Source organism: Mustela nigripes, chromosome 9 (genome assembly GCF_022355385.1).
Source record: "Mustela nigripes isolate SB6536 chromosome 9, MUSNIG.SB6536, whole genome shotgun sequence".
Taxonomy (NCBI): domain Eukaryota; kingdom Metazoa; phylum Chordata; class Mammalia; order Carnivora; family Mustelidae; genus Mustela; species Mustela nigripes.
This window is the reverse complement of record NC_081565.1, coordinates 76,346,711-76,374,468: the sequence shown is the minus strand read 5'-3', so window position 1 is coordinate 76,374,468 and position 27,758 is coordinate 76,346,711. Positions and strand designations below refer to the sequence as shown.

Sequence of the window (27,758 nt, the reverse complement as noted above, 5' to 3'; positions counted from 1 at the left end):
TCTTGCCCCCCACTACACTACCAGAGCTAAGCAGACGGAGCGTCTCCTCTCTGAGGAGGATCGGTTCTGTCTCTTGCCCCCCACTACACTACCAGAGCTAAGCAGACGGAGCGTCTCCTCTCTGAGGAGGATCGGTTCTGTCTCTGTCGCCGGAAAAGGAGCTCACCTTTCAGCTCGCTCCCAGGACTGTTTCAGAGAAGGCACCGAATTTACTTTGCAACTTGTAAATGCAAAAAATTTGAACCTCCACGGCCGCAGTCCATCAGCCTCCCGAAGGATGTTTTCTCCAACATGGAGGCTGATAGGCCACCTAGACCTACGGACACAGACTCCTTAAGGGTAGATCCCAGGAATCTGGATTTCTAGGAAGCGCCCCGGTGATTGTTACGCAGAGGAGAGGTTGACAGGCATTACGGATCGCAGCTGGAATTTTTCGGAGCTCCGCGGTAGCATCCGCTCAGCTGCAGGTGATCACAGAAAGCCTTCAGTCGCTCTTTCAGGGAGGCGGTAATGTGTAAGAAGTGCTCCAACTTGCTGTAGCCTCCATCCTTGTGAACCAGCTGGTTGAGAGAGCTTGGATAATTTCCCAAGGGACTTCAGGGAAGTGGACCCTGGTATACCTTTTACCTATGAAAATGTAGAAGAGACATTGTTTTCCATCCTGGACCCAAAGTGACTCTTTCAGGATGGGACTCTGATCATCTCTTTTGCTGAAAACCCTTCCAAAGAGCCTTAACATCAACTTGTATCTACTGGCCACGCCCATCCCTCCCGCTCTTCCGTCACACGTGCTCACTCACCGCTCCGTTCTTCCTGTGCACCAAGTACCACGGCATCATTTCACGTGGCCCCGGGGCAAATCCTGTACCCCAGCATCTGATCGGCTCCCACTTTCCCTTCAGAGCTCAGCTTAAGTGGCACTTTCTCAAGGAAGCCTTGAAGAGAACATTCTGTTCTCTAGCACTTCTAGCCCATTTCTGCATGGCACCCACCATGGTTTTCCAGTTTGCTTTTGACGGCGGGATGCCGTTATTCACATCCGTCTTCGCAAGCAGGCGATAAGCAAGAGTCATACTGTCTTGCGCACTTTAGTGTCTAGCAGAGTGCCTGCTGCAAGTTCCAGTAACATCCTGTAGGAAAGAAGGTCTTGATTCTCAGTTTAAAATTTAACACGCATTCTATAAACAAAGATGTCACATTTTTCATTTCTACCCCTGTCATTAAACATCCATGGAAATGGAATGTCTGAACCCCAACCTTCTTTGTGTGTTCTAGATCCCTTTAATGAAAGTGTCAACAGCTCTCATCCTGATGCTATTTTTGAATTGCTCATAGTGTGGTTATACAGTCATTAGTTGTTAAAGGGAAACTTAATGAAAGCAAAGTTTATGATTTTGAAGAGCCACAAAGTAACTAATTATCTATTTTCTCTTTTACTTCAAAGTCTGAGATGGTTTCTTACTATTGAGTAGGATAGGGAGCACATGAACCGAACTGGTGATCCGACGGGTTTTATTTAATTTTATTTTATCATTACTTTCAAGTGTACCTTTGGTCAGCTCTATGAACTATCAGGCTTATCTTTTATGAAACACATCTTATTCCAACAGTGATTTGATCATGATGACGTTTGGTTTTAAACTAATTTTGACATGAGATGATAAATTCTAGGAGTCCCCACATTACAAATCTGTTAAAAGCTAGAATTGTTCATCTCTTAAGACCTATGTAGCATTTCACAAACTGTGGACATTTTAAATTATTATAAAACCCTGTTTTCTGGGTATTGGAACTAAAAAAAAAAAAAAATCACATCCCACATGATACATATATGTCAAAATCTAGCAATTATAAGTGGCTGTTTCCCCATGAGTTTTTTTAAATGCCTCCCTGAAGAAGCTAGTGCCAGTGACCTCCCAGGTTCTCTCCTGATGAAACAGAGTCTCATTTTATGCATTAGAGTGGAAAAGAACGAGAAAGATTCAGGCAGGCTAGTGAGCAAAGCAGCCCCGAGGATTATGGATCACGCCTCATACAGTTTAGATCACACCTTCCTCTCATGGTCTCCTTCCAAAAACCTCACAGTCATATCAGAAAAATCTGTGGGAAACGATAGATAATATTAGCTAACCATGGCATTTCGTGCCTACACTATTCTCACCACTTTATATGAATTACCTCCGTCCACACAACAAGCCAAGGAACTAGGAACTGTGAGTAAGCCCACTTTACACACGAGAAAACCAAGACAGAGTGTATCCCAGCCACACGGCCATTTAGCTATTTTGGAACCAGGATTCTGACTCAGTCGGCCTGGTGCAAAGCACCCACTCCTTCCCATCAAAATCGACTACCTCCCAAACACAGTTTTATTTAAAAGCAGTGAAATCAGGAAGCTTGGCCCTGCTTGCGTGCTTTCTCTCTTTCCCCTCTGGAGGCTGGGGGTGGGAGGCACGTTTTGTTTTGTTTTGTCAGAAAGGAGAAGCTGAAAGTGAGCCTGCTCTCTTCCCAAACGTCTTTTCCCAAAGCCATTGCCTTCATCGGAGGCCAGGAAGGACAGTGATTCAGAAGACAGAGCACTAATGAGCTTCCTTCCCGCTTTGTCCCTTCCCCCGTCTCTCCCCGCTCTGCAGTTAATAGCCAAGATCCCCACCATCACGGCGGTCTGCAACTTGCACGGGGAGAAGCTGCAGGTATTCAAACAATCACATCCAGACATAGTGAACACCCTCTTTCCTCCATTATACAAGGAGCTCTTTAATCCTGACTGTGCCACCGTCTGCAAATGAAGGCGACCAGAGGACTGTCTCCTAGTCACGGAATGCATCACCATTAAGACAAAAGCAATGTGTTCATGAAGACTTAAGAAAAATGTCTACTGCAACATTAGGAATGTCCTGCACTTAATAGAATTATTTTTCACCGCTACAGTTTGAAGAATGTAAATATGCACCTGAGTGGGGCTCTTTTATTTGTTTGTTTGTTTTTGAAATGACCATAAATATACAACTAGAGGACACTGGGTGTTATCTTTTTTTTTTTTTTTTTAATTTTATTTTATTCGGGTATGTTTTGGGAGACAACTGTTTATAGAATTTTATTGTAGATATATACGAGAACAGAGCGGTACTTTACATGATTACTTTTCCTGTTAATTGTTCAAATATAATTTAAGAAAACTCCACTGAATAGGCTTACCTATTTCTATGTTTTTAGATAGTTGATGCATGTGAAAATTTGTAGCTGTCTTGAAAAGCACTGTGCAGGTACGTAATAAGTATATAATATCCGAGAATATTATATATGATTATTACTTACACCTGCACGTGCACTGTGGCTTAAAACACCATACCCACTAGTGAAGGAGGTTCAATCAGGCTCTCTCTTCTTATTTCCCTTCTGTGTTACCTTTATGTTAGACAATCAGGATTTTGTTTTCCCAGCCAGACTTTTCAGCTGTCGTCTACAGCAGGATGGTCCCGATTCAGAGATAAGTCTGTGAAGGAACAAACGTAACACCCAGCCTCTGAGTAAGAACTCTAGCTCTCTCAGTGACATCAAAGCCTTGTCAGGATGGTAAATATTGGGGTGGGTGGGGGGTATTTGGAGCCATTTTCCTGTTTTTAAGAATTAGGCCACAGGTAATATTGTGGAGTCCAGAACATTTTTTAACCAAACAATCACTGTTTCCTATTTTTCACCAGCACACACAAAACACTTTTGTTTTTTCTTTGGATTTTAGGCTGGGAAAGAAACTGATTTTGGTGCTCATTGTATCTTCAGCAGAGAAACGCAGTCTGTAGGTTTGATCACCAGCAATTTTTTCTAATAAAATTAGAGTCACGGCAGAAATCAGAAGCCAGGGTCCAGATGCCATTTCATGTCAACATGTCCTCTCTAACCTGTTCTGTTTTGGTTTGGGTTTTTTGGGGCGGTTTGGGTTTTTTTTGTTTTTTTTGTTTTTTGGTGTGGTGGGTTTTTGTTTGTTTGTTTTGTTTTGTTTTTTGGTTTTGGCAAAGAAGAGGTAGGAAAGAGCACCTACAAAGTAAAGAAGTAGTTCTTTAGATGCATTCCCTTTGCCAAGTTTGTTAGAAAAAGCAGCAATAAAGGGGAAGGCAGGATTTTATATGTCCTTCTAGTGTGGGGCCTCTAATTTCTCAACTCCAAAATGCTACACTGTATGCACAGAGCAAGAACTCGACAGATAAGGAAAACACATCTGAGTTATTCTGTACAACTAATACACCCCAAAGCCAAAACTATTTCCCATGTGGTTTGAAATCGCATCATCCATCTAGCCTGGGCTTACTTTTTTTTTTTTTTTTTAAGCAACTTGCAAAGCACAGAGTGCAAAAGGCAAGACAAAGCTTAGTGAATTCAGACTTCCTAGGACAAGCCTCCCCTCTCCACCTGCTCTCCAGCCGAGTGCCAGGAAAGCATAAACCCCAAGCAGCTTGTTCGGCTTGGGCTCTGGAGGCCGGATGTCTTGGGTCTTAGTGGATCCAAAACAAGAGTTCTTAAAAATGAAGCTAGAACCGGGCTTTGTGTAGAAGACAATGACATGCACCATCTCCCGGAAGCGTAGCCCAGCTGCAGCTCTCGAGGCCCCGCCCTCTCCTCCTCGGCAGACGCACCCGCACGCATGCGCGCACGCTTGCTTTGAAAAGTTTCCATCAGTGGAAACTTTGATTTCCTTTTCATCTCCAACGCTCTCCTAAAGTGACACGGTCTTGAGAGCCATCTGCGCGATGCCACCGCACCCCTCCTTGATGATCAGACGGTAGCGCTAGTCTTTTCTTCTAGAAAACAGAGCCTTTTCCCACCTCATGATTGATGAATTCCAAACCAATGGGGAAAAACAAAAAGGCTTTAAAATAATGACTCTCTTTCTCAACTACTGTTATATTCAATTAATTTAACTACATTGAACCAAATTACCTTCCGTGTCTAAGAAGACAGCTGCGCACTGCGTGTTATGCTGCTGCAGGGACTTGGTTGTTTCTGGTGTAAATGTCACTCCTGCTAGCTCTTTGTATAAAGAATTAATTCCAAGAGTCATATTTCCTTCTAATGGAAAGATTACTTTACTGATTGCTAGGAAAACAGGGTAATGGAAGGCGCTCAATTAAGCCAAGCCGTTTCCAAATGCAATGTATGTTTTATGATTGGCTTGTGATAGGCAACGCTTAATGTGTCTACTTGGTGTTTCCCTTTGAGCTTTGAACTTATGTCAGACTTTGCTTTCATCGTTCTGTCGGCCTCGTGTTTTCCGTTGTTGGCCTGTAATTCCTGCTCCGTTGCAAAGGGAATCATTTGTTTCCTTCGGTCTACCTTTGAGGATTTAAATTGGCTCAATTGATGAAGTGGCTGAGAATTTTTTCCTCCCTCGTCCCATGGGCGATGTAGGAAAAGGATTATTTCCCACATGTGCCTCAGGAGGTACCAGATTTGAATTTGTTTGTCATTTCTACCAGTGCGAGCATTTCACTGGGACGGCAGGAACCTTTTGAAGTGAGGGCACAGGAAACAGCTAGCGACGGAACAAGAACAAAACAGTGGCAACCAGTACATGCTCAGGCCACTTCAGCTCAGAAGAGAGATTTCCATTTTGCGCCCCAGTTGCCAAATCTGTCCCTGAAAAGAGAACCAGGTCGTATCTTCGGTGGCGACATACGCCTTTCCAAGCTGCCTTTTGAACATCTCCTATGACCACATCTCAAGGTATTTTGAAATTTGGTTGAGAACAACTTTGTGTACCACACGCGATTTTTGTCCCTTCCCTGCGAAGACGCGCAGGGGTTCCCACCACCTTCATGATACAAGGCACACTGGACCAGAGAACCCACCGTCTGTACTCTTCCCTTCATGCTTCGTAAATGACAATCACTGCTTGATGCAGATATTGCACTGTACCCACTCAGGGATGTTTCATTTAAAAAAAAATACATCAAGGGGGGGAATAAAACAGGAAAATGACAACAAAAGGTAAACGGCATAAATTAGATATGCCAATAAGAGAACCTCTCTGACAAGGCTTTCAGAACAGTAAGCAGTACCTTCGTGTCGTTAACTGTGTGGACTTGATGGAAAGTTGCACACGAATAAGGACAACTCGTCTCATTTTCTAAAATCTGCTAAGAGCCAAATAATCGAGCTGCCCTATTAACAGGAATAGGTGTCTCCCGAGCAAACCCAAGCTTCCTACACAGGTCCTGAGCGGGGAGAATACAGAAATCTAAGTGGGGTTAGCGGACTCTGCCAGGGGAGGTAAAGCTGTGTGAATTCAAATTCTGGCGGATCTGTGATCTGAAAGAGGAAATGCAAATTTTGGAGGGAATATAGGAGAAGAAAGAATACCAGATCTGGCTTAGTCCACCACACTTGGGTGTCCACAACTTGGGTCATCTTAGTATCCCTAATTCTGTGCCCCCCCCCCCCCCCGCCCCGCTCCAGAGAATGAAAGCTGAGGGTAGAGATGTACTATGTACTCTACACACATACCCCTTCTGATTTCCCTCAGTTGAAAACTGTCTTCAGAGCTCTGGAATAAAGGACCACTGTGTAGGTATAAACAGAATATAGTGGTTTCTAGGGTAATGGGACTTCTTGGGGAGAATCTGTGACACCTTAAATCACAGGGAACTCTGGACGTTAGTAGCAAGAGGTGCCAGGGACAAACCAGTACATTTCCTATCGCAGCTGCCTTGTTCAACACCTAAATTCATGGCAGTCAAGCTAAACTTTTCGTAGAAAACCCACACACATGGCTAGTCCACTCACACACTCCGCAATCCCAAGTGTACCAGGCTTGAATGCAAAAGTGACTCTTCCGTCCCAAGGACAACCTAAAATGTAACCAGCTTTTTTTCGAAAACATCAGAAAGATGCAAATGATGTCAGTTTTGCTGCATTTGCTTTGTTTCCGTGTATTACAGAAGGAAAAATTCCACCGCTATTGGAAATTAGAAGAAATAACTTTTTCCTGACTCTCTTTTCTCTGTAAACATTTGCTTCCAATGAAGTTGCCACAGTTGGCAGCAAATTCGGGCAAGGAGGCCTGTGCCTGACAGAGCCGCCATTCACGAGAACAGCAAGAGCTGGAAAGTTTGCATCTGTAGTGAACCTTTGCACAGAGTCCCGTGGACCAGGAAGACCAGAAGCACACCATCTGCTTTAGATGAAGTGGTATTTGATTTTTTTTTGTTTCTGGCTGCCGATAGAACCACAGCCTGGTATGGAAAACCACGTGGGTCATTAGACGGGAGCTGACAACCTATTTTGGGGGGGGGTGGGAGGCGGGGACAGGTCTCAGGACCCAGAGGTACATGTTCATTTGAAGCAAGGGTTAAAAATTCAGAAGCCTAAAAGGGCCAGGGAGTTGATGCCAATGAGCGAAAGCAGTCCAGCCGCCAGCTGGCAAGGAAGTGCCCCATCTGAAAGGGGACATCCGATGGCCGGCTAAAGCCCAAGTGTCGCTAATGCTTCTGAATCTTACAATATCTCTCTGGTTGGAAGGGATGTCAGTTGACTCAGAGCTGAGGACAGACCAAACAAATACACCTCCGAGCAGAAGAGGGTCCACTTTGTAACCTCTGATTTAAAGCAAAATTGAATCTCGGGGCCTGTTTCCTGGAGTAAGTCTGGCCAGACAGGACTCCGCATGAGAGGGGCGGGGGTGCGGAGCTCAGTGGGGTTTCCACATCTGACTGTCACTCCCAGCAAGAGTTCAGCTGGAAAAACAAAAGTAGTCGAAAAGTGCAAGTGATCCCATTTAACTGTGGCTCATAAGGGACATCTCTCTTTGTCTCGCCCAAACCCCTAGCTTCCTAGAGCCAGGTGGCTCCATCTCTCACCACTTTTTTTCTGAACATCAAACGCATGATTTTTCCACTTTTCAGTCTTGATGTGTCTCTTCTGATGTGTGGCTTCGATATCTGTGGCACGTTTTTACTTTCCCTTAGTTCTGTCTGCAGAATGTATTCGTGGTCATGATCACGCAGTCCCCCGTGTTCTGAAGTGCAGGACCCGGGATTCCTATGCAGCAGGTGGAGGTCGTCTGTTTGTGCACTTTTTGCCTAAGCTGCTGAAAATCCTCCAAAGTCCATTGCCCATAGTAATCTTTGCCTCCTGCATGACCATAAGCTTGACCTCCAGTGGATCAGAAAAAGCAGCTCAGTGATTGTTCTCATGGCCAAAACTAAAGCACAAGGGGACCGGCATTGAATAGACCCAGTTGAGGCAGGCGCAGGGTGTCCACACCCCAGCTGGGCAGCATGACCCTTCTCTTGAACCCTACTCTTGTGGCAGTGGAGGGCATCTGCATGGCTCTGTCACAACCACAAGCAGACACACGTTAGGTATGTCTGAAAAGCTACAGATCGCACATCCAAGCACAGTACTGTCTGCTTCATCTGAGGAACACACACACACACACACACACACACACGAGTGCAAACCACACCCACAGAAAACTGAGTACGTATTGTAGAAATGTAGAGGAAAAATAAAAATATTTTTTCAAATGTAATTACTTTTAATATATGCTTGTGGAAGGTCTAATACAATGTATGCTGTCTCTGTAATTTTTGCTGTAAATAACTGGAGACAGTGAATACACTGATTTTTCTATGTCTCTGTTTAAGCTTAAGACTTTGTAACAATTTTTTTAGAGGGGGGAAAACCAACAAAGAGCAAATATGTACTTGCTTCCTTTCTGCGTGTTATGCGTGTTATGTACTTCTCAGAAACTGGTTGTTAACAGTTTAAGCATCTTAACGGGTCATTGGTGTTAAGTGTATGCTTCTTTTTGTAATACAGCTGAGAAAGGGACAGGGCTGTCCATTAAATCTGCTCCAAAGAATTTGTATTGAAGATTGGCCCAAGACCTGCAAACGCTATCAGAACTAGACAATGTGAGGAAAGAAAGTTTTAAAAAAAAAAAAAAAAAGAAAAAGAAAAGAAAAAAGAAAAAAAAAAGAAGTTGCCTGAGTAAGTCATCTTTCCTTGTAGCAAGTGGCTTTGTCCAAATCCTTTCTGCATGGACTAGCTTAAGGAACACAAACTCTGCTTTCTGATGAACAAAATATTTTTGTACACATTGATTTCTTATGAATAACCTGAGGTCAGATCACTCATTCGCTGAAGCCATAACTGACCTTCACCAAATAAATGTTGCAAAGAACCTGGGGGAGTGTTGGGGAGACACCGAGAGGGAGGAAGATCGAAGGTGTCCTGAGCTATAACCACACAGGCAGGAGCAAGTCCGATGAACCTGATGCTTTTCCTGCATCCCAAATAGGACTTTAAAAGGCTAGTATTTTATGATGATCGATTTATAATAAAAAAAAGATATTTAGATTTAAATGAGACTTTCCAATATTTTTTAAGTCCCTGACAATGCTTCCCTGCTTTTAGGATTGAGAGAAATGATTTTCATCTACTTCCAACATTCAGAGATTTGATTTTTATGTTAGCTCCAGCCTACAAGTGTAAAGTGAAGAACAACTCCAGGTCCTCCAGTGGTTGGAACCATGGGCTGCCAGGGGCGTGGGGCGGGGGTGAGGGGTGGCGCTCAGCTGCGCCTACCAACCAGGGTTGCACCTAGAGGGGCAGCCGTGAAGTGCAGTTGATACGTCTTATTAGCATGCACAAATGTCGGTGACGCACAAAGGCTGCATTGCCAGACACATGTAAAATAAAAGCATTCACTCTAAGATGCATAATAGTGATACCTTTTTAAAAGAATAATGCCTCCAATAGTCACGATTGATTTTTCTGGAGCTTAATCACATTATTACCATGTATTATTATTAGCCTATAGAGGCAAAAAGCAAACTGCAAATAAACCCCATGACATCTAGTTTTAAAATCTACAATTTTTCTGATCTCTCTCTCCTTGTTTAATATATAAGCCCTAATTTCTGTGTACGTGAGTAAAACTGCAGCCTGAGTCATTTAGGAAGTAAGCATTGAGTTGTTTTTTATTATTATTATTATTATTATTATTATTATAAATATACTAGAATAAAACAGCACTCCCTAACAATTAAAAAAAAGTTTTATATTACTTTAGAATGTAATAGGTTTTTGTCCTTATTTTATGTCCTGTAAATTATTAGTTGAATACTGTTAGCATTCCCAGATAATGCACACATGATTTCTGAATGTTTTCTGTAAATGACAATCAATGTTTATGAAGTTCCCTCCTTTAATGCTGAACAAAATTAAAAGAAGAAAAAGAAAAAAGTCTTGCCTAATCGTTTTCTTTCCCTGGACAGGAAACAAGGGGCCCTTACCTAGAGAATTGCCCTTTTCCAGGATCTAATGGATAACTCTTTTCCAGAAATTTCTGTGTCTTCATGAACCTGGCCTGGGTTAGAAGTGCTCATTGAGAAAAGACGCACCTTCACTGCAGCCCAACAACTCACTGAGTTGCAATTAAACTAGGAACAGAAGCTCTCAAAGATGGTGGCTCTCCTTTTCTAGAACTTTCATAAAAGGAGACCGCAGCCAGCGGAGCCATAAGCAACACTTCTGCAAACACGTTGTTGGAATAAGTCGCAGCAGGTCTGCAGAGAGATGTGACAATCCCTACATCTCATGAAAGCTTTCAGATAATTAATAATTGATGATTAAGTCTCTAGGTCTTACTGTTTTTTCTTTAATCAAGCAGCACCAAGGTGCTCCACCCCAAAATCAATGCCTACCAACACAGGAATACTCTTTTGAGTTTTATGTGAAGATGTAGTAGAAAGTCACTGAGGATCATCACAGACTCAGAGAGATGCTGGAAAAGGGCAATTCTAAGAGAGGCTGGTGATTTTTTGCATGCTGGGAGGTCCTTGCAGGTTGGCGTCCCTAGAGCTAAAATGCTCTACTAGGAGTCCAAAGCAAGATTTAACAGGCTTTAAAACTAAAAGCACTGGTCCACACAACAAGATGAGCCTCACAAAGCCTTATGTAAAGTTCCTCCCAACTTCAGTCTTTGGAGCCAGTGGTGACCACTGCAGTGTGTTGCAAACTTCCTGTTCCAGACATCCAGATCCCATGTGGCCCTGATCAGAGAGCACAGAAACAGAGAACTGCCACCATCTTTCTGTCAGAGCACCATTTGCATCCCATGCTTTCTAATCAGCTGCTCAAATGACTGGTCAGAGTCAGCAAATCTATGATCTCAAGTTATCCTGGGCTCGTGTCATTGGTCACCAACAACTGATCACAAAACTCTTGACTAAAATTATCTAATTTTTTTTTTTCCAGAAGCTTAGTGTGTTTCCTGAAACACACTTTTAATAAAATGAAACCACTTTTAAACTCTGGTTGGAGCACAGAAGATGACAGTTATTAACCTTTGATAGCATTATCAAAAATCATGAATGAAGCCACTTTTATGCCCAAAGCATTGTTCCATTCCTAGATCCTCTTCTCTAAGAGTAAGAACTGGCAGCATGTTCCCATAATCACACCAAGCTAATGTGCATGAAACATTTCAGATATCGAAAAGTACCCAGTGTTTGGCCCCACACTGCACGTGGCAGACCAGCTCCCTGACCCAATTAGAGAAAAGGGAGAAGTGAAGTAAACCTCCTAATGCTATCTTGGTGGAGGAGGGAAGTGTCTCACAGGACCAAGCCTATGTGCTATACAAGTTTTCTCTCACTGTTGCCTGAACTTGAACTTGTGAAGTTCAACTGGTTGAATAAATATTACTATAAAATAAGACACTATAAAATTCATTATAGCTATGTCTCACAGATCTTTAAACCTCCCAAGTTCATGAAGCAGGGCATGGCGTTGTATAAGTATTCTGTAAATGTGTCAACTACATGTATTGAGATCCAGTCTCCTTTTGTAATTTGAGCTTCCCAACTAGCTGCTGTCATTCCACTGGTTTTACCCTGGACCCTCGTGAAGAGGCACCAGATCTAGACCATCCTTTTTTACCATAGCAGTGAGAGGGGAAATGGATACCCCCTGGCAAAAGGCACGGGAAGAACACTCTTTCTCTTCTCTGCTCGAAAGATTTAGCCAAAAGCAATGAGAGAAGGAGCCTGGGTGGCTGTTAGTGGTTAAACATCACTTTCTAGATTTTCACAGAAGACTCAGCCAGGCAGGAAACAAAAAACAGAGATATCAGGGAGCTCAATTTGTAAAACAAATTGGACATAAAAGTCTGGTCTTGACATATCCCTCTCCAATTCCCCCAGACTGGTCTGATCAAGTCCCAACGTCTCAGTCAAAAGAGAGAGAATCTGGAGAACTGATCACTCCTTGTGCTATTTCACTGCTCTAATAATAAATTTTAGAGATGTTACTGCTTTTTAAGAGATGGAAGTTACTATAGTTGTACTCATGCTCTCCTGATGCAACAGTCAAAATGGGGAGCCTTGTGTCATCATATGGGTCGCCTTCATCGCTGGATACTTTGCATGTGGCCAGAGGATGAGGCAAGCAAGAAAGAACATGCAAGATTCGAGTAGGTGTGGACAGGGTAGGGTACCCACCTTCCACCAGTCGGAAGTAACCCCATGATGCCACATAACAGCAAAGGTGATGGGAATTGTATGGTCCACGTGTGCGCCCACAGAGAAAAGACACCAGGTTTTGGAAACACTTAGCAGTCCTGACACAAATGTGGAAACTCCAAGAAAGTCTATAATTTCCTATCCAATACGGTAACAAGCATTTATCCAACAAATAATTACTTCCGCTACATGCTAGGCACTGTTCACAGAAATCCAAATCATGAAATATGACACCTATAGACTCTGCTCTTATGGTCCAAGAAAGGTGGATATACAAGAGGTCAAAGGCAAAGATAAGTTTTATTACCACCACTACACTAACTACAAAAAATATTAGATGTTCCTACACATGATCATTTATTCTCTATTTAACTCTACTCTTTGAACTCGTTATCACTCATCATTCACCCATCATTGCTTATTCTGCTTTAAAAAATTTTTAATTTTTTAAAACAATTAAAAAATTTTAAGTGTTAATTATTAAATGTTATTTATTATTATTAAATTTATATTTATATATAATATATATGTGATATTATATAAATATAAAATATATTAAAAATATAACATTATTATTTTTTTAAAGATTTTATTTATTCATTTGACAGACTGAGATCACAACTAGGCAGAGAGGCAGGCAGAGAGAGAGGAGGAAGCAGGCTCCTGATGTGGGGCTCGATCCCAGGATCCTGGGATCATGACCTGAGCCGAAGGCAGAGGCTTTAACCCACTGAGCCACCCAGGCACCCCAAAATATAACATTATTATTGAATGTTAATTATAATTAATTTCTTAATAGACAAAATCTTCCTCCACCTCTTTTACGCCAGTTCTAGCTGGTTCGGCTGGCTCATTGAGACTAAGCAGAGCAGTGCGTGTCCAAACCTCTTTGTCCTGTCAACACCGTAAACAAAATCTATCTTGCGCTCCTGACTCCCAGTCTCCCTCTTCACAAACTCAAAATTCTCAGTGATCCCAAACATCTCTGACCACGTATTCTGCTCACAGAGACCAGTAGAGTTCATTTGAAGAACCTCTTCAGAACGACCAGCAACACAGATCGGTGACGTGAGGGGCGATTAGGGATCCTGTCTCTATCACCCATATCGGTCGTCTGCATTTAGGACGTGGCTTCTACAGACGTGTGTTTTTTAAACGTGGGTTTTGTTACCCTTCAAGTACAACGAGGCCGACAGACAGATCAGGAGGTGATTCCCACTGAGAGGAGTTTGCTGTGAACAGTTTCCAAGCGAGTGGGGGCACTCGTGCCACGCCACGCAAGGCCACGTGGGGAAGCATCAGGTTGGTCGGGAGGCAGGAGGAGTGAGGGAGAAACCCAGGAAAGCACTTTTCTTGTGGTTTCCATGGTAAGGAAGGAACTGATGAGGCAAGGTAAGCAGGTTTAGCGTTGGCTAATTTGGGTAATTGGATTTGGATAATCTTAGTGGGCTCTGGGATTTAGGAAGTGTCTCCAGTCCTTCTCCATACCTGGCCCTGGAGTGGCTGGGTGGGCGGACAGTACTAGAGCAGAGAGTGAGAGCTCAATCAAGAACAGAAGAGGTTGGGACAGGGACTCTGCAGTGGTCACTATGCATTTGCAAGAGGTCACTAAGGGGCTTCATGTACTGTCCTAAGAACTGGTAGCCCGGGGTGGCGGGTGTCTTTAGTCTTTGCAGCATCAGCAAGGCCCCGAATGCATCTTAATAAAAAGACATGCTTAATATAAATTGATTTGTGCATATTGACCCACAAGGGAAAATACTGGATCCCAAATCTTATAGGTGAAGAACAGAACAATTTCTGTCTTTTGTGGAAAGACATTTTTTGAGATAATCATCTGTGTTTTTCCATTTTCCCTCCTCTGGGTTCAGACTCACATCTTAGCTCTTGGTAATTCCTTCCTTCAAGGATTTTTACAGGGTCAAAAGCTGAGTCCCAGGCTCCTGAGTCCCTGTCCCAGCAAAGATTTTTTCTGTCTCACAAAGAGCACCAGAGAAGAGAATGTTCATTTTCAAGGTTTAGATCATGAAGAAATATGCAGTGATTAAGCTGACTGGAACACAGACACTTCATCCCAGTTTCTAGGCACGACAGAGACCTCCCCTGGGAGGGGGGACACCGTGAGTCATTCATTCAGCTCTTACTTACTAAGCACCTACTATGACCAGACAGCCTGTCAATCATGACAGTAGCAGTCTGCTAGAGCTCCTGTGAGAAAGTGCCTCCCAAAAACTGGGTGGTTTTATTGTCTCCCTGTTCTGGGGGCTAGAAATCCAAGATCAACATGTTGGCAGGATGGGTTCCCTCCGAGGGCTGTGGGTAAGAATCTGTTCTGTGCCTCTCACCTAACCTTTCACGTTTTCTGGAAATCTTTGGTGTTTCTCCCTTATAGAAACACCATCCCGATTTCAGTGTGTGTATCTGTATCCAGATTTCTCCCTTTTAAAAGCCATATTGGATTAGGGCCCACCCTGATGAGCTTTACTGCTATAAAGTCCCTCTCTCTAAATAAGACCACATTCTGAGGAAGGAGGGGGTTAAGACACCAACCTGTCTTTTTCTTAAGGGACACAATTCAGCTAATAAAAACTGGGGAAAAAGTAATGAACAAACAGACACGTTTCTTCTGCTCATATAGTGTACATTCCAGTGATCTTTGTAAGTTCCCGGCCGCAGTTGGGGCAACTGGGTGGCTCAGTGGATTAAAGTCTCTGACTTCAGCTCGGGTCATGATCCCAGAGTCCTGGGATCGAGCCCCGCATCGGGCTCTCTGCTTGGCAGGGAGCCTGCTTCCTCCTCTCTCTCTCTCTCTGCCTGCCTCTTTGCTTACTTGTGATCTCTGTCTGTCAGATAAATAAATAAAATCTTTAAAAAAATTAAATAAATAAATAAATAAATAATAAAGGTTTTTCTCAAATGTCTATATGAACCAACAATACACACACCACACAACTTGTTCATAATGCAAAGGAAAGTGGTCAAAGCAGCATTAGAAAAATAATGGGGCAGAGATAAATTTGTCTAAAGAATGCTACAGGAGGTATTTAAGAGGTAGGTGAATGAAGTGGGAATGTGGAGATTCAAATACGGCCACCCAATGCCAAACCTGCCACCATCCCTCCACGCATTTTTCCCAGAGAACAAATGTCCCACTTCTCATTTCAAATGTGAACTGAGAATTAATACTTTCCCACAGCCACCTAAGAATGTTTAACCAGGACGGGGGAGAATGGCATTAACAATCCCTCTACAGCTCCACGGGGCCGTAGACGGGATCTGCCACGTGGCAGGGAGGCTGTACCGGAGCTGGGATCCATGCGGGTTCCACTTCGTATCATCTAGAATGTGCTCCCCACTTCCTGCTCGGCACTCTGCGTCTTCACCGCCCCTTACAAACCTAAAGCCCTGAAGTTTTCTAACACACTTGGGTAAAATGCCATCTTACTGACTAAGGATTGGGGTGCGGAAGCGGGGAAAGCAAAGTCAGGAAAGACTTGGCCAAAATAAACAGTAACTCTCATGACCCTCCGTCTGCAGAAACTTTCCGTCCACAAGCCCCAAGTCCACCTCACTGGTCAGGGAATCCTGGTTCGTGTAGCCTGGAAACTCCCTGTGCACATACTAGACAAGACAGAAACATGACACGCGTGGAAACTGCTGCTTTTATTTGTATGTTTTCTGCTTAAAGCCATTGAGCTCTAAGATGTCTCTAGTCTTAGGAGGAAAACTCAGAAAAATATTGGTTATTAAAAGAATACTCCTCTGCAGAAAATCCCTTGATGTACATCTTAATTCTACATCATCCTGCTCAAAACAAAACAAAACACACACAAACACATACACACACACACACACACAACTTCATCTTTATTGATTTTTTAAATTAAAACTATTCCAGGCTCGTAAGGGGGAAGGGGCTTTAAGTTTTCTCTAAATTCTCCTTTCCAAAACACCATCCTCCTGCCCTCCAGAAATTAAGAATTAAATTCCTGAACGTAATGTTACAGGAATATGTGGAGACTCAGCCCTCAGATGGTTAAATGGCATCGTGCTATGGGAAATACTCATCTAATTTTAGAATTTAAGTCTCTTATCCAGACAGATTCAAGGTAGCAGTCAGGTTGCTCTTTCTAGTTCATGTTATGGAGAGGACACCCAGGAGTGATCTAGAAGGTTCCACCTCAAGTCCAGCTTTTACCTTACTCAGCCTTCCCATTCACGCCATGAGAACAAATGCCTGTCCAACTGCCCTTAGTGGACTGCGCAGTGAAATATTCTTTAAAAATAAACTCTTCAGGGGCACCTGGGTGGCTCGGTGGGTTAAAGCCTCTGCTTTCGGCTCAGGTCATGGTCCCAGCATCCTGGGATCGAGCCCTGCATCGGGCTCTCTGCTCAGCAGGGGGCCTGCTTCCCTTCCTCTCTCTGCCTGCCTCTCTGCCTACTTGTGATCTGTCAAATAAGTAAATAAAATCTTAAAAAAAAAATAAAATAAATTCTTCAGTGAAAGAGGCCAGATATTTGCTCAAAATGACCAATAGACAGTTTGGTCAGTCTATTACAGGGTCAAAAGCTGAGTCCCAGGGCCAAAAGCTGAGTGCCCCTGTAAAAACTCGTGTTTTTCACAGACATGGTATTAGCTATTTTGCTGCTAGTCCCCAGAGGTCAGGGATAAGAACTGCCGAAAGGCAAGGCACTGTGATCAAATGTTAAAAAGAAAAAACAAACAAACAAAAAACCCAAAAAAACAAAAAACCAACAATCTGAACAATACAATAAGCAGACTGAAAGAAAGCCAAGCTCAGGCCCCACATCCTGAAGGCATGTCTGTTTCCCTCATCCATTCAACAAACACTGAGCGCTTGCTATGTACTAAGCATTACACGCCACACCGCAAGGATAAAAGACAGCACAGTCCCTGGCCTCAAGGTTTTCACAGTGTAGCAGAGCCGCCAGAAGGGCAAACAAAAGCAGCCGTACATTTCAAAACAGGTATTTACAGAGAGGATTCTGATCACCGTGAAGGAGTCAGCTCTATGTGGAAATAGCCGCAGGAGGAAATGGGAGGTCTAGAGAAACAGCGCTGCTGGAACGGAGCCCTGAGGGGTGACAAGGTGTTTATCAGAAGGAGGAGCTTTTCTGGCTGGGGAAGAGGCCGGAGCAAACAGAAGGCGAGAAGTCTAGAACACGGAGCCCTGTGGCTGCATTCAGAGTGTCACCCCCGCCGTGTTTTGCTCGGGTTGACCATTCATTAGTAAAATCTGTATAAAACTGGACTCTCCAGATGCTTTCGCAAAAAAAAATAGAAGATCTAGCAACATTGTGCCCATATCCTCAGCTGGAAAAACTGTCGCTTTTAGACAAGACATGTTTTCTCTAGTTTAGCTCTTCCACGCCTTTCCTGCCCTGCCTGGCTCCTTAGACAAGTGAGTTCCCGGCGAGCAATGATGGAAGATCAGTGGAGAAAAGTCAAAAGTAGGCCGGTTACAGAGGCTCTGGAATGCCTACCTGAGCAGCTTATTTTTAGCTCAGTGTTTCTGTGACGCTGCCTCACAGAACTGGTCACCCACAAGCTGGATCAAATAGCTGATCTGTTTCTCCTTATAATTTTTTTTTTTTTAAATATTGGGACTGGTTGCCACTCTTCTATGTTGGTCTATTAGGAAAAAATGTCTGTTACTTATAACCACAAATTCCTGCTCAGGGAGGCAGTTTCTATTAAAAAGAAAACTCTCAAGAGAACGGAGTTTTTGGAGGATACAGAGGTCCCAAGGCTCTCCGAGACAAAGGTAGGACACGAGGAAAGAGTGGGGGAAAAACACCAAGAAAGAAGTCAGTGAGACCATGAAGCTTGGGCATCAGTGGGACAAAGGATCAATAAGAAACTCTCTGTGGCAAAATGTCCCAAAGGGTTTTTAAAGCAGGGATGGTAAATGTATGGTTTCAGGTTAGTTGCTGCTCAATGAACAATGTGGGACACACATATCCCACCCCCTCCCATTGATGTGGCTTCTGATTTTCAGTAATGTCAACCTCAAAATGCTTCTGTGGCCTTGAGGACTTAGCTATCCAGATACTCACAGACGTCATCAGAAGAAGTTTAGACTTCTTTAATTAGGTATTAGACAGACACATGGAATTGGCATGCTTTAAGCTAGATCTCAGAAAGGAAAAGCTCTGGCCAATACTAAGTTAATAGTAGAACTTAATCACTGATGAAATAATACTTAAAACAAATTAATGTCTTAAATTATGACAAATCTTAATATTTGATTTAAAAAAAATGTCTTATTTTTCTGTAAGGAACAAGACGAGTCCCAGCAGCTCGGACACCCGAACACATCAGCTGAGCTTGAAGCAAAGACAAGAGTCTCTGAGGCTCTCCCATTCTCTGGTTGGGAGATGGTTCATGGAACTCAAGCGAGGAGAAGCCAGAGGGTATTTTCTCCAAGTCTCCACTTTCCACAGGGGAAGATAGTGCTCTTTTATGCAAATACCCTTGCCCTCGCAGGCAAGGTTCCTCCCAGCTTGCCTGATGCCCTTTGCTCATGAACCCAACTCTACCTGCACTGGCCCCGAATCACGAAGTCTCACCAGCGGGCGAAAACAGCTTTGGTCCTTAATTCACCTCCTGGCTCCTGGTCCTTGTGCCCGATGGATGCAAATCCCCATGCTACCCATTCCAAACAGTGCCTCCAGGCCAGCTTGGGTCTCACAGTAAATCATCAGCTCATAATCCTGCCATCAGCTGCAATGAATTGTGTCCTTTGGATTTCCAGTCTGGAGACTCTTGACAAGACAACAAAGGCCTCTCAGGTGGTTGGGGCTCAAGCAAGCATCTGCTCAGCTTTGTGTTTGACCAAAATGACCACAGGGGTGCACGTTTTCCACAGATATGTTGGCAGAACCAACAGAAAAATGAGAAGGGGGGGAGGAAAGGACCCTAATGTCTGACTTTAAAAGGAAGCTTTATGTGGTAATCCATTTCTAAGTAAAAATTCCCACAAATCTCCTATGTTCCTGAACACAGGATCTCATATGCCTTTTGAAAAGGGCACAGATAATTAAAAAAGGAAATATGTGGGAGAAGTGGCCAAGTTAGAGATCAGACTGAATCAGCACATTCAGACTGAGCACCCACTCTCTTAATAGTGCCCAACCACAGCAGAGTCCTTGACACCTTATGGTGCCTCTCATGTACGTTCTTCACTTGAGCATCACAACAGCCCATTATGTGGAAAATATGTGTTACGGACAATCATCCTATATTTGTAATCAGTACTTGCAAAATTTAGCTACGGAATGCAAAATCATCCTTATAGTCTACACAGTATCTAGAAAATCCAAAAGACTACTTTTCTAAAATCTATTCAAATTAAAAACATAATTTCACTAGCTTCATGGATGATAAATATGCAACAACCTAAATTTTAAACTTCTATGTCAGTAAGAAATGAAATGGAAAAAAAAAAATCTCACTCACTACAGTACTACTTACTACAAAGTTCAGTGAACAAATTAGCAACAAAAATACAGAGCTCATATGAACAAAATCATGATCTTTCTCAATAAGGCAGAAAAAGGGATTCAACGCATTGCATTCCTAGAGAAAGAATGAGGAAAGAAACAACAGAAGGCATATTTGTAGAAAACATAATAAAATGACTCAAAAAGAAGTTTGTGGTAGTAATAATTTAGAAGAGATGTGTTAGTTCCCTTTTTTAAAGGTAGAGGCACAAATCAGGTTCTTGTAAAAATTTAAATATATTGTGTTTTAAGAGAGCTTTAAAACAAATTGACACAGGAATGTTGCAAATTAAAAAACTTAAAAAGATGCCCTAAGATAATGCTAACAAAAAGATGATTTAAGGATGTAGAAATAGTAATCAAACAAAAAAAAGGATTCAAGAGCATTATAGTATGGACTATTTAGTGTTTTTTTAAATCAAAAATCCACCTACAATATTCAATAGTCATTTATTTTTTAATGTACCTATCAATGTAGTTTGGAAATATATACATTAAAATCCACTCGAGTTCCCAGCAGAAACTGGAAAAGCTACACTGAACAGAAATCACACAGATCGCAGATCATACATCAAATTTTTTCAAGGAAATTTAGAGAAGATTTTAATAACACAGTTAACAACTTTGATCTAAGATAAATATTTAACATTCTTTGTTTACCCAATAAACAAAGAATGCACATTATTTTCAAAAACATGGAACAGTCATAAAAACAGACTCTGTATTGAGTCACAAAGATAGTCTCAATAAATTCCAAAAAGAAGAAAGTATATACCACAATGGAAAAAACTAGAAGCTAAACAACAAAATAAAGATACTACCATCACCAAGAAAGAAAGAAAGAAGAAAGTGAAAGCATCTAGAAATTTAAAAATAAACTTCTAAGTAATTCCTGGATAAAGAGGAAACCAAAACTTAAATTACAAATGGTTTAGAAATAAAAGTAATCTAAGCTTTAAATATCAATATTTATGGGATGTTATAAATATATATATATAAAATATATATTACACATAATACGTTATATATACATAGAAAGCAATAAATACATATGTGGATATGTATTCATATGTTTTAAAAGACAAAACTAAGCTTTCAGCTCAAGAAATTAGAATAAAATAAACACAAAGTTGAAAGGAAGAAATAATGCAGACAAAAGCAGAAATTAATCAAAATTTAGGAGGTGTATCAAGAAGACAAAGAATTGACCCTTAAAGAAGTTATAAAACAGACAAACTCCAAGAGAGGCCTTTCTTGCCAATCCATCTACGGGAAGGAGCACCTCCGTGTCCCTCTCTATCCCCCTTACCATGCTTTATTATTCCTCATTGCATTTCCTATATACATACTGGTGTGCAGTGAAGAATTAACCTCTCCCCTAAAAGAGGTCTGGATTTTGCCCTTGGCTACTGGGAGCTGAACAAGAGGGCCTTGTAATGTCCTAATAGGAATGTTTTTGTCTGGGGGTCCTGGTCCAGGGAAGGTCTAACATGGTGGGGGCTTTGCACTGTGCCTCATCAACCAACTTCCAGAAGGATAGAGTAGGAGGCCAACCTCCAGGAGGGGCTAGAGACTAAAAGACAGCAAGGCAGGCTACGTAGGCAATTGAGTCCAGGAAAAACTCTGGACACCAAAGTCTCAGGTGAGTCTCATGGGTTGGCAGTACTCTGTGCAAATTGTCACACACTGTGGTCAGGAGGAGGTAATGCCACCATGACCCCCATGGAGAGAGGACAACCAGAAGTTTGTATCCCTCTAAGAATCTTCCCTATGTGTCTCTTCCTCTGGCTGGTTCTAATTTGTATCTTTTCCCTATAATAAATCATACCCATGAATACAAAAGCCTTTAGCAAGTTCTGTGAGAACTTCCAGTGAATTATCAAATCTGAAAGTGGTTTTGTGAATACCCTAAATTTATAATCAGTCTAAGAAGCGAGAACAGTCTTATGGGAACTGTTCCCTCAGACCTTGGATTTTAGCCAGCTCTGGGTAATTGACTTAACTTTAGGTATTGTCTTCCTCCCAACCCATACTCCAACAAAGTTGTCAGCTTCACCAGCATTGGTTCACTGTTATATACCCAAGCATGTAACTATCTTATACATAGAAACAGCATAAGAAATATTTATTGAACTGATTAATTAATCTAAGGAGATAAAACAACTCACCTTCAAGGGACAAAAACTGCATTGACTTTTGCAACAATAAACGCTAGAAGACAGTAAAACACTATTTACTAGCTTTCAGGGGGAAAAAAAATTATTACCCAAGATTCCCACTCCACCAATTTCTTGTTCCTATGAGATGCAAAAAAATAATATTCAAATATGCAAGATTGCCAAATAACAGTAACTATATACTTTTTCTAGATAAAGAAGACCCTTTCAAAAGACATTTACCAAAACACTGGAAGATAAGCCAAACACAAAGAAACAGAAGATAATAATAGCTAATAGCGCTTGCTATACTCTAGGCACTCTCTCCTTGGCCCATATAGTAATTCACTGAAGTCTTTTTGTGCAAACCAGTGAGGTAACTATTACTATTATTCCCCATTTCCAGTGAGGAGGACGATACATAGAGAGGTTCACTTTCCTGCTCAAAATCACAGTCAATGAGAAATGGTACCAGGATCTGAATGGCAGCATTCTGGATTTGAATTCAAACTTACAGACCTCACACCTTACTGCTTTTAATAAGGCTGTGAACATGATCACAGAAGTTAATTGATGAATCTAAATATGTACTTCAGCTATTGTTACAAAATTGAACACAAGAGAAAGAGCTTTTGTTTCAAATGATACAAATCATTTGAATGTATAGAATACAATGCAGAATCCACACACCCCCCGCCAAAATTAATGAAGATTAAAAAGTAGAGAACACTTCTTTAAAACAAAGATACTAACTCTTGCCTATAAAGAAGAGTCAAAATTAACTGGTTTTGATTTTGATATTGATGACTGGATAGATACAGGCTTAAAAATTTTCTTTTCTAGGGGCACCTGGCTGGCTCAGTCAGAGGAGCATGTGACTCTTGATCTTGGGGTTGTGAGTTCAAGCCCCGTATTGGGGGTAGAGATTACTTAAATAAATAAATAAATAAACCTAAAAATTTTTTTAAATGCGCTTTCTTTAAAAACTTTGATGTAATCACTCATAAAGTATTTAAAAGAATATCTACCTATGATTCAAATCAGACTTCCATGGAAGGCATCTGAAATGCTAAATAGCAGACAAGTCAGGAGCGTCAGGACAGAAGGAGCCCCAGGCCCAGGACCCCTGGAACGTGGGGACCAGACTGTCCTGTCTGGGAGTAGAAGTGACTCAAAGATAAATCACTTAAGGTTCTGGTCCAGGATGTTGACATAGGAGGCTCCTGAACTCCCTTTCTTCCATGAACATACCAAGTGTACAGCTACACATAGAGCAAGCAAATTCCTTTGAAAGAAATCCAAAAACTACGGAAGCAATACCTACACATCAAAATGGCAGCTGACTGCCATCCTTCCCAGAGACTGGGAAACCAGCAGATGCATCCTCCACCTTCTCCCTCTAGCCCAGTCTAAATCACCAGTAACTACATGAAAGGGGCTTAAACATATGTCTGTTCCCCAGTTTTTGCAGCTGCTGCCCAAAGGATGGGTCCCTGGATCTCCTGGCTTTGGCAGCCAAGGGGGCTTGCATTCACAAGTCCCACAATACTGTAGCAAACAAAGACGCTATTCTTAACAGGTATAGGATCACCCCCTTAGCTATCCACCCAGGTCAAGGAGAGACAAAGTCGGCAAAAATACCCACATCTCTCTATTTCTTCCTGGAAAGGGCTTAACACCATAATTTTCCAGCTATTGTTTAAGCTCCCAGCTTCCAATTAACTTGCATCTAGGTTCTCACTGCAATCCTCCCCTTTTGGACCCTGGAGGTCTTGGCACACCCTTAATAAGAACAAAGGAAGTGGCTTGGACAGTCACAAAGCTTTGTGCAGATAGCCAAGAGATGGTACCAGGCTGATTGACAAGGTTCATCTCCCACATGAAAACACTCTGTCAGGAATAAGAAAAGTGGCTGTTTTATCTAATGCATAGAAACCAACACAGAGAGGGAAAGTAAAAAAACATAGGAATATATTCCAAGCAAAATAACAAGATAAAACTCCAGAAAGATAGCTTAATGAAATGAAGAGAATTCTTTATCTGATAGAGGATTCAAAAGATGATTATAAAGTTGCCCAGGAGAGCAATGCATAAGCAAAGTGAGAATTTCAACAAAGAGATAGAAAATATTAAAAAGTACCAAACAAAGTCACAGGACTAAAGAACAAAATAATTGAATTGAAAAATACAATACAGGTGTTCAACAGCAGACTAGACCAAGCTGAAAACAGGGTTGGCAAATGCAAAGACAGGACTGCAGAATTCATCTAATCAGAGAAGCGAAAACTTAAAAAGAATAAAAAAGAGTGAACATGGCTTAAGGGGCTTATAGGACCATAAACTGGATCAGTATGTGCATTATATGAATCCTAGAAACAGAGGAGAGAAAGGGGCAGAAATCTTATTCAAAGAAACAATGGCTGAAAACTCCCCTATCCTGGGGAAAGAAAAGAGACATCCAAATCCAGGAATCCTAGAGAATTCCCAACAAACTTAATCCAAAGAGATCCACCCTGAGACACATTATAATTGTTAAAAGTTAAAGAAAAGGAGAGAATAGGGGCTCAGTAGGTTAAAGCCTCTGCCTTTGGCTCGGGTCGTGATCCCAGGGTCCTGGGATTGAGCCCCACATCGGGCTCTCTGCTCAGCAGGGAGCCTGCTTCCTCCTCTCTCTCTGCCTGCTTCTCTGTGATCTCCGTCTGTCAAATAAATAAATAAAATCTTAAAAAAAAAAAAGAAAAGAAAGGAGAGAATCTTAAGCAGTAAGTGAAAAGCAACTTGACTATCAACATATTTTTCATCAGAAACTGTGCAGGCCAGAAGGGAGTGGAATGATATATTCAAAGTACTAAAAGAAAACACTGCCAACCAAGAATATTCTATCTGGACAGACTGTCCTTCAGAATTGAAAGAACGAGTTTTTCAGATAAATAAAAATGCTAGATAAAAGACACAAGATGAACTGTAAGAATATCTGGCTAACAAATTATGACTAACGATAAGTAGGACTAAAAGACAGCTATATAAAGTGAAATTGACAAAAATGAAGTACTGGGACTTCATCAAAACAAAAGCTTCTGCACAGTGAAGGAAACAACAAAACTAAAAGGCAACCTTCAGAATGGGAGAAGATATTTGCAAATGACATATCTGATAGATGGTTAGTATCCAAAAATCTATAAAGAACTTATAAAACTCAACACCCCAAAAAAGAACAGTCTAATTAAAAATGGGCAGAAGACACAAATAGATATATTTTTCCAAAGACATCCAGATGGCCAATAGACACTTGAAAAGATGCTCATCGTCACTCAACCTCAGGGAAATGCAAATCAAAACTGCAATGAGAGACCACCTCACATCTTTCAGAATGGCTAAAATCAACAATTCAAGAAACAACAGGTGTTGGTGAGGATGGGGAGAAAGGAGATCCCTCTTACAAGGTTGCTGGGGATGCAAACTGGTGCAGCCACTCTGGAAAACAGTATGGAAGTTCCTCAAAAAGTTAAAAATAGAGCTCCCCTAAGACCCAGAAATCACACTACTAGATATTCACCCAGAGAATAGACAAACACTAATTCAAAGCAATACATGCACTGTGATGTTTATAGCAGCATTTTCTACAATAACCAGAACATGGAAGCAGCCCAAGTGTCCACTGACTGATGAATAGATATAAAGACGTGGGTCACACACACACACCACACACATATATACACATAATGGAATACTACTCAGACATAAAAAAATAAAATCTTGAAAAATCTTGCCATGCGCAACAACATGGATGGAGCTAGGGAGTATTTCGTTAAGCAAAATAAGTCGGTCAGAAAAAGACAAATACCAAGGATTTCACTCATATGTAGAATTTAAGAAACAAAACAAATGACCAAAGGGGAAGTAAGGGGCGGGGAGGCAAACCAGAAACAGACTCCTGAAGCAGGTGGGTGGTTCAGCTGGTTAAGTGCCTGACTCTTGGTTATAGCTCAGGTCATGATCTCAGTGTTGTGGGATTGAGCCCCCTCCCCTCCCCCCAAATAAATAAATTAATAAATCTTTAAAAACAAAAACAAAAACAAAACAGACTCTTAACCATAGAGAGCAAACGGATGGTTCCTAGAGGAGAATGGGTGAAATAGGTGATGGGGTTTAAGGAAGGCACTTAATTGTGATGAACACCAGGTGAGTAAAATAAACAAAAAAAAAAAGAAAGAAAGAAAAAAAATAGAAGAAAAATGAAAGTAGATATTTAGGGGAAACAAATAAAAATATGCACACTCATGAGTCAAAATTCAGTAATGACAAAACATTAGCAAAATAAAATCAGAGATGAGGCATCTAATTCAATCTTGTTTGGGGAAGCAGGTAAAACTTCCTTAAAAAGTTACGATGTTTGCTTCCTGTTTTTCCTCTCCCCCACCCCAGTCCATTCTCCATCCTCTGCTGTGCCCAGTGAATACTTCTATTAATTGAAATTTAAATGATTGCTTTTAAGCCCTTTTTAAACTCCTTTTCACAAATGTAATTGCTGTCAGTATACACACACGAACACACACACACACACAGACACTCATGCCAATAACCGAAAAAGTTTCACAAAACTGTACTTAACCTTACCATATATGAGTCTCTCTGATGCATCCTATGATAATTTGTTCTACTTGTGTTTCCTTTCTTTTCTTTTAAATGTGGCTTACAACCAACAAAACTGATTTCATGAGTCACCATTGGACTAAACCTGTAGTCTGTAAAACATTGGTTTAAAGGAGAAAGAAGCCAGTATGCATCGGAAAATATTTTAAACATCATTAGATAGCAGGGAACTGCAAATTAAAACTATGAGATACCACTACATACAATATTCATGTCTAGCAAAAATACAATAAAACAAAACTCTTTATACATACAATCACACAGAAAAAAATCCCCCAAAACATGTTAAGCAGAACCAATCAGACACAAAAAGGTATATACCCTGTGATATCATTTATAAAAAGTTCAAGATCCAGCAAAAAATAATCTACAGTAATAGAAATCAGTACCAAGGTAGGGACTGGGAACTGACTGCAACAACACACGAGAAAGTTTCCTGAGGTGATGGAACTGTCCATGATATTGGTCAAGATAATGATTATATGAGTAATTTGTAAAAAAGTTCATCAGTCTGTATGCTTAAGATTCATACATTTGATTGCATGTCAATAAAGAAATATTGGGATTTTTGAAGGCTAAGTAAGTCTCAGCCATCAAAGAGTAGTTGGAGACAGAAAACTCCAGGCGGAAGGAGCAGCCCACCAAAGGCAAGAGGAAGGAAGGAAGCCCGAGGCAGAGAACATGGTGACCTACACCCAGAGAGGTAAGGGGACTCGCGTGCAACATCAGGAAGATTGGGCGTTATTACAGGTGCAGTAGAAACCCTTTGGTGGGCTAGAAGAATGGCATTAATAATATTGCCAGACTTCCATATGTGCTAAGTCAATCTGGTAACAACGTGGAAAACTGAAATATGGCATTGAGGAGGCCCGTTGAGTGTCTTGAATATGTGTTTGGGGAG

At 41.5% G+C, this 27,758-nt stretch overlaps 1 protein-coding gene across 1 annotated transcript in view; it reads left to right on the top strand.

Annotated features, from left to right (window-relative positions):
- Positions 1 to 3,056, top strand: part of RORB (RAR related orphan receptor B) — a 185,750-nt gene extending 182,694 nt beyond the window's left edge. The window contains exon 10 of the mRNA XM_059412318.1: positions 2,634 to 3,056. Within this exon, the coding sequence (XP_059268301.1) occupies positions 2,634 to 2,789 (156 nt within the window). The 3' untranslated portion in view covers positions 2,790 to 3,056. The remainder of the gene's footprint in view (positions 1 to 2,633) is intronic.
- Positions 3,057 to 27,758: the final 24,702 nt, after the last annotated feature.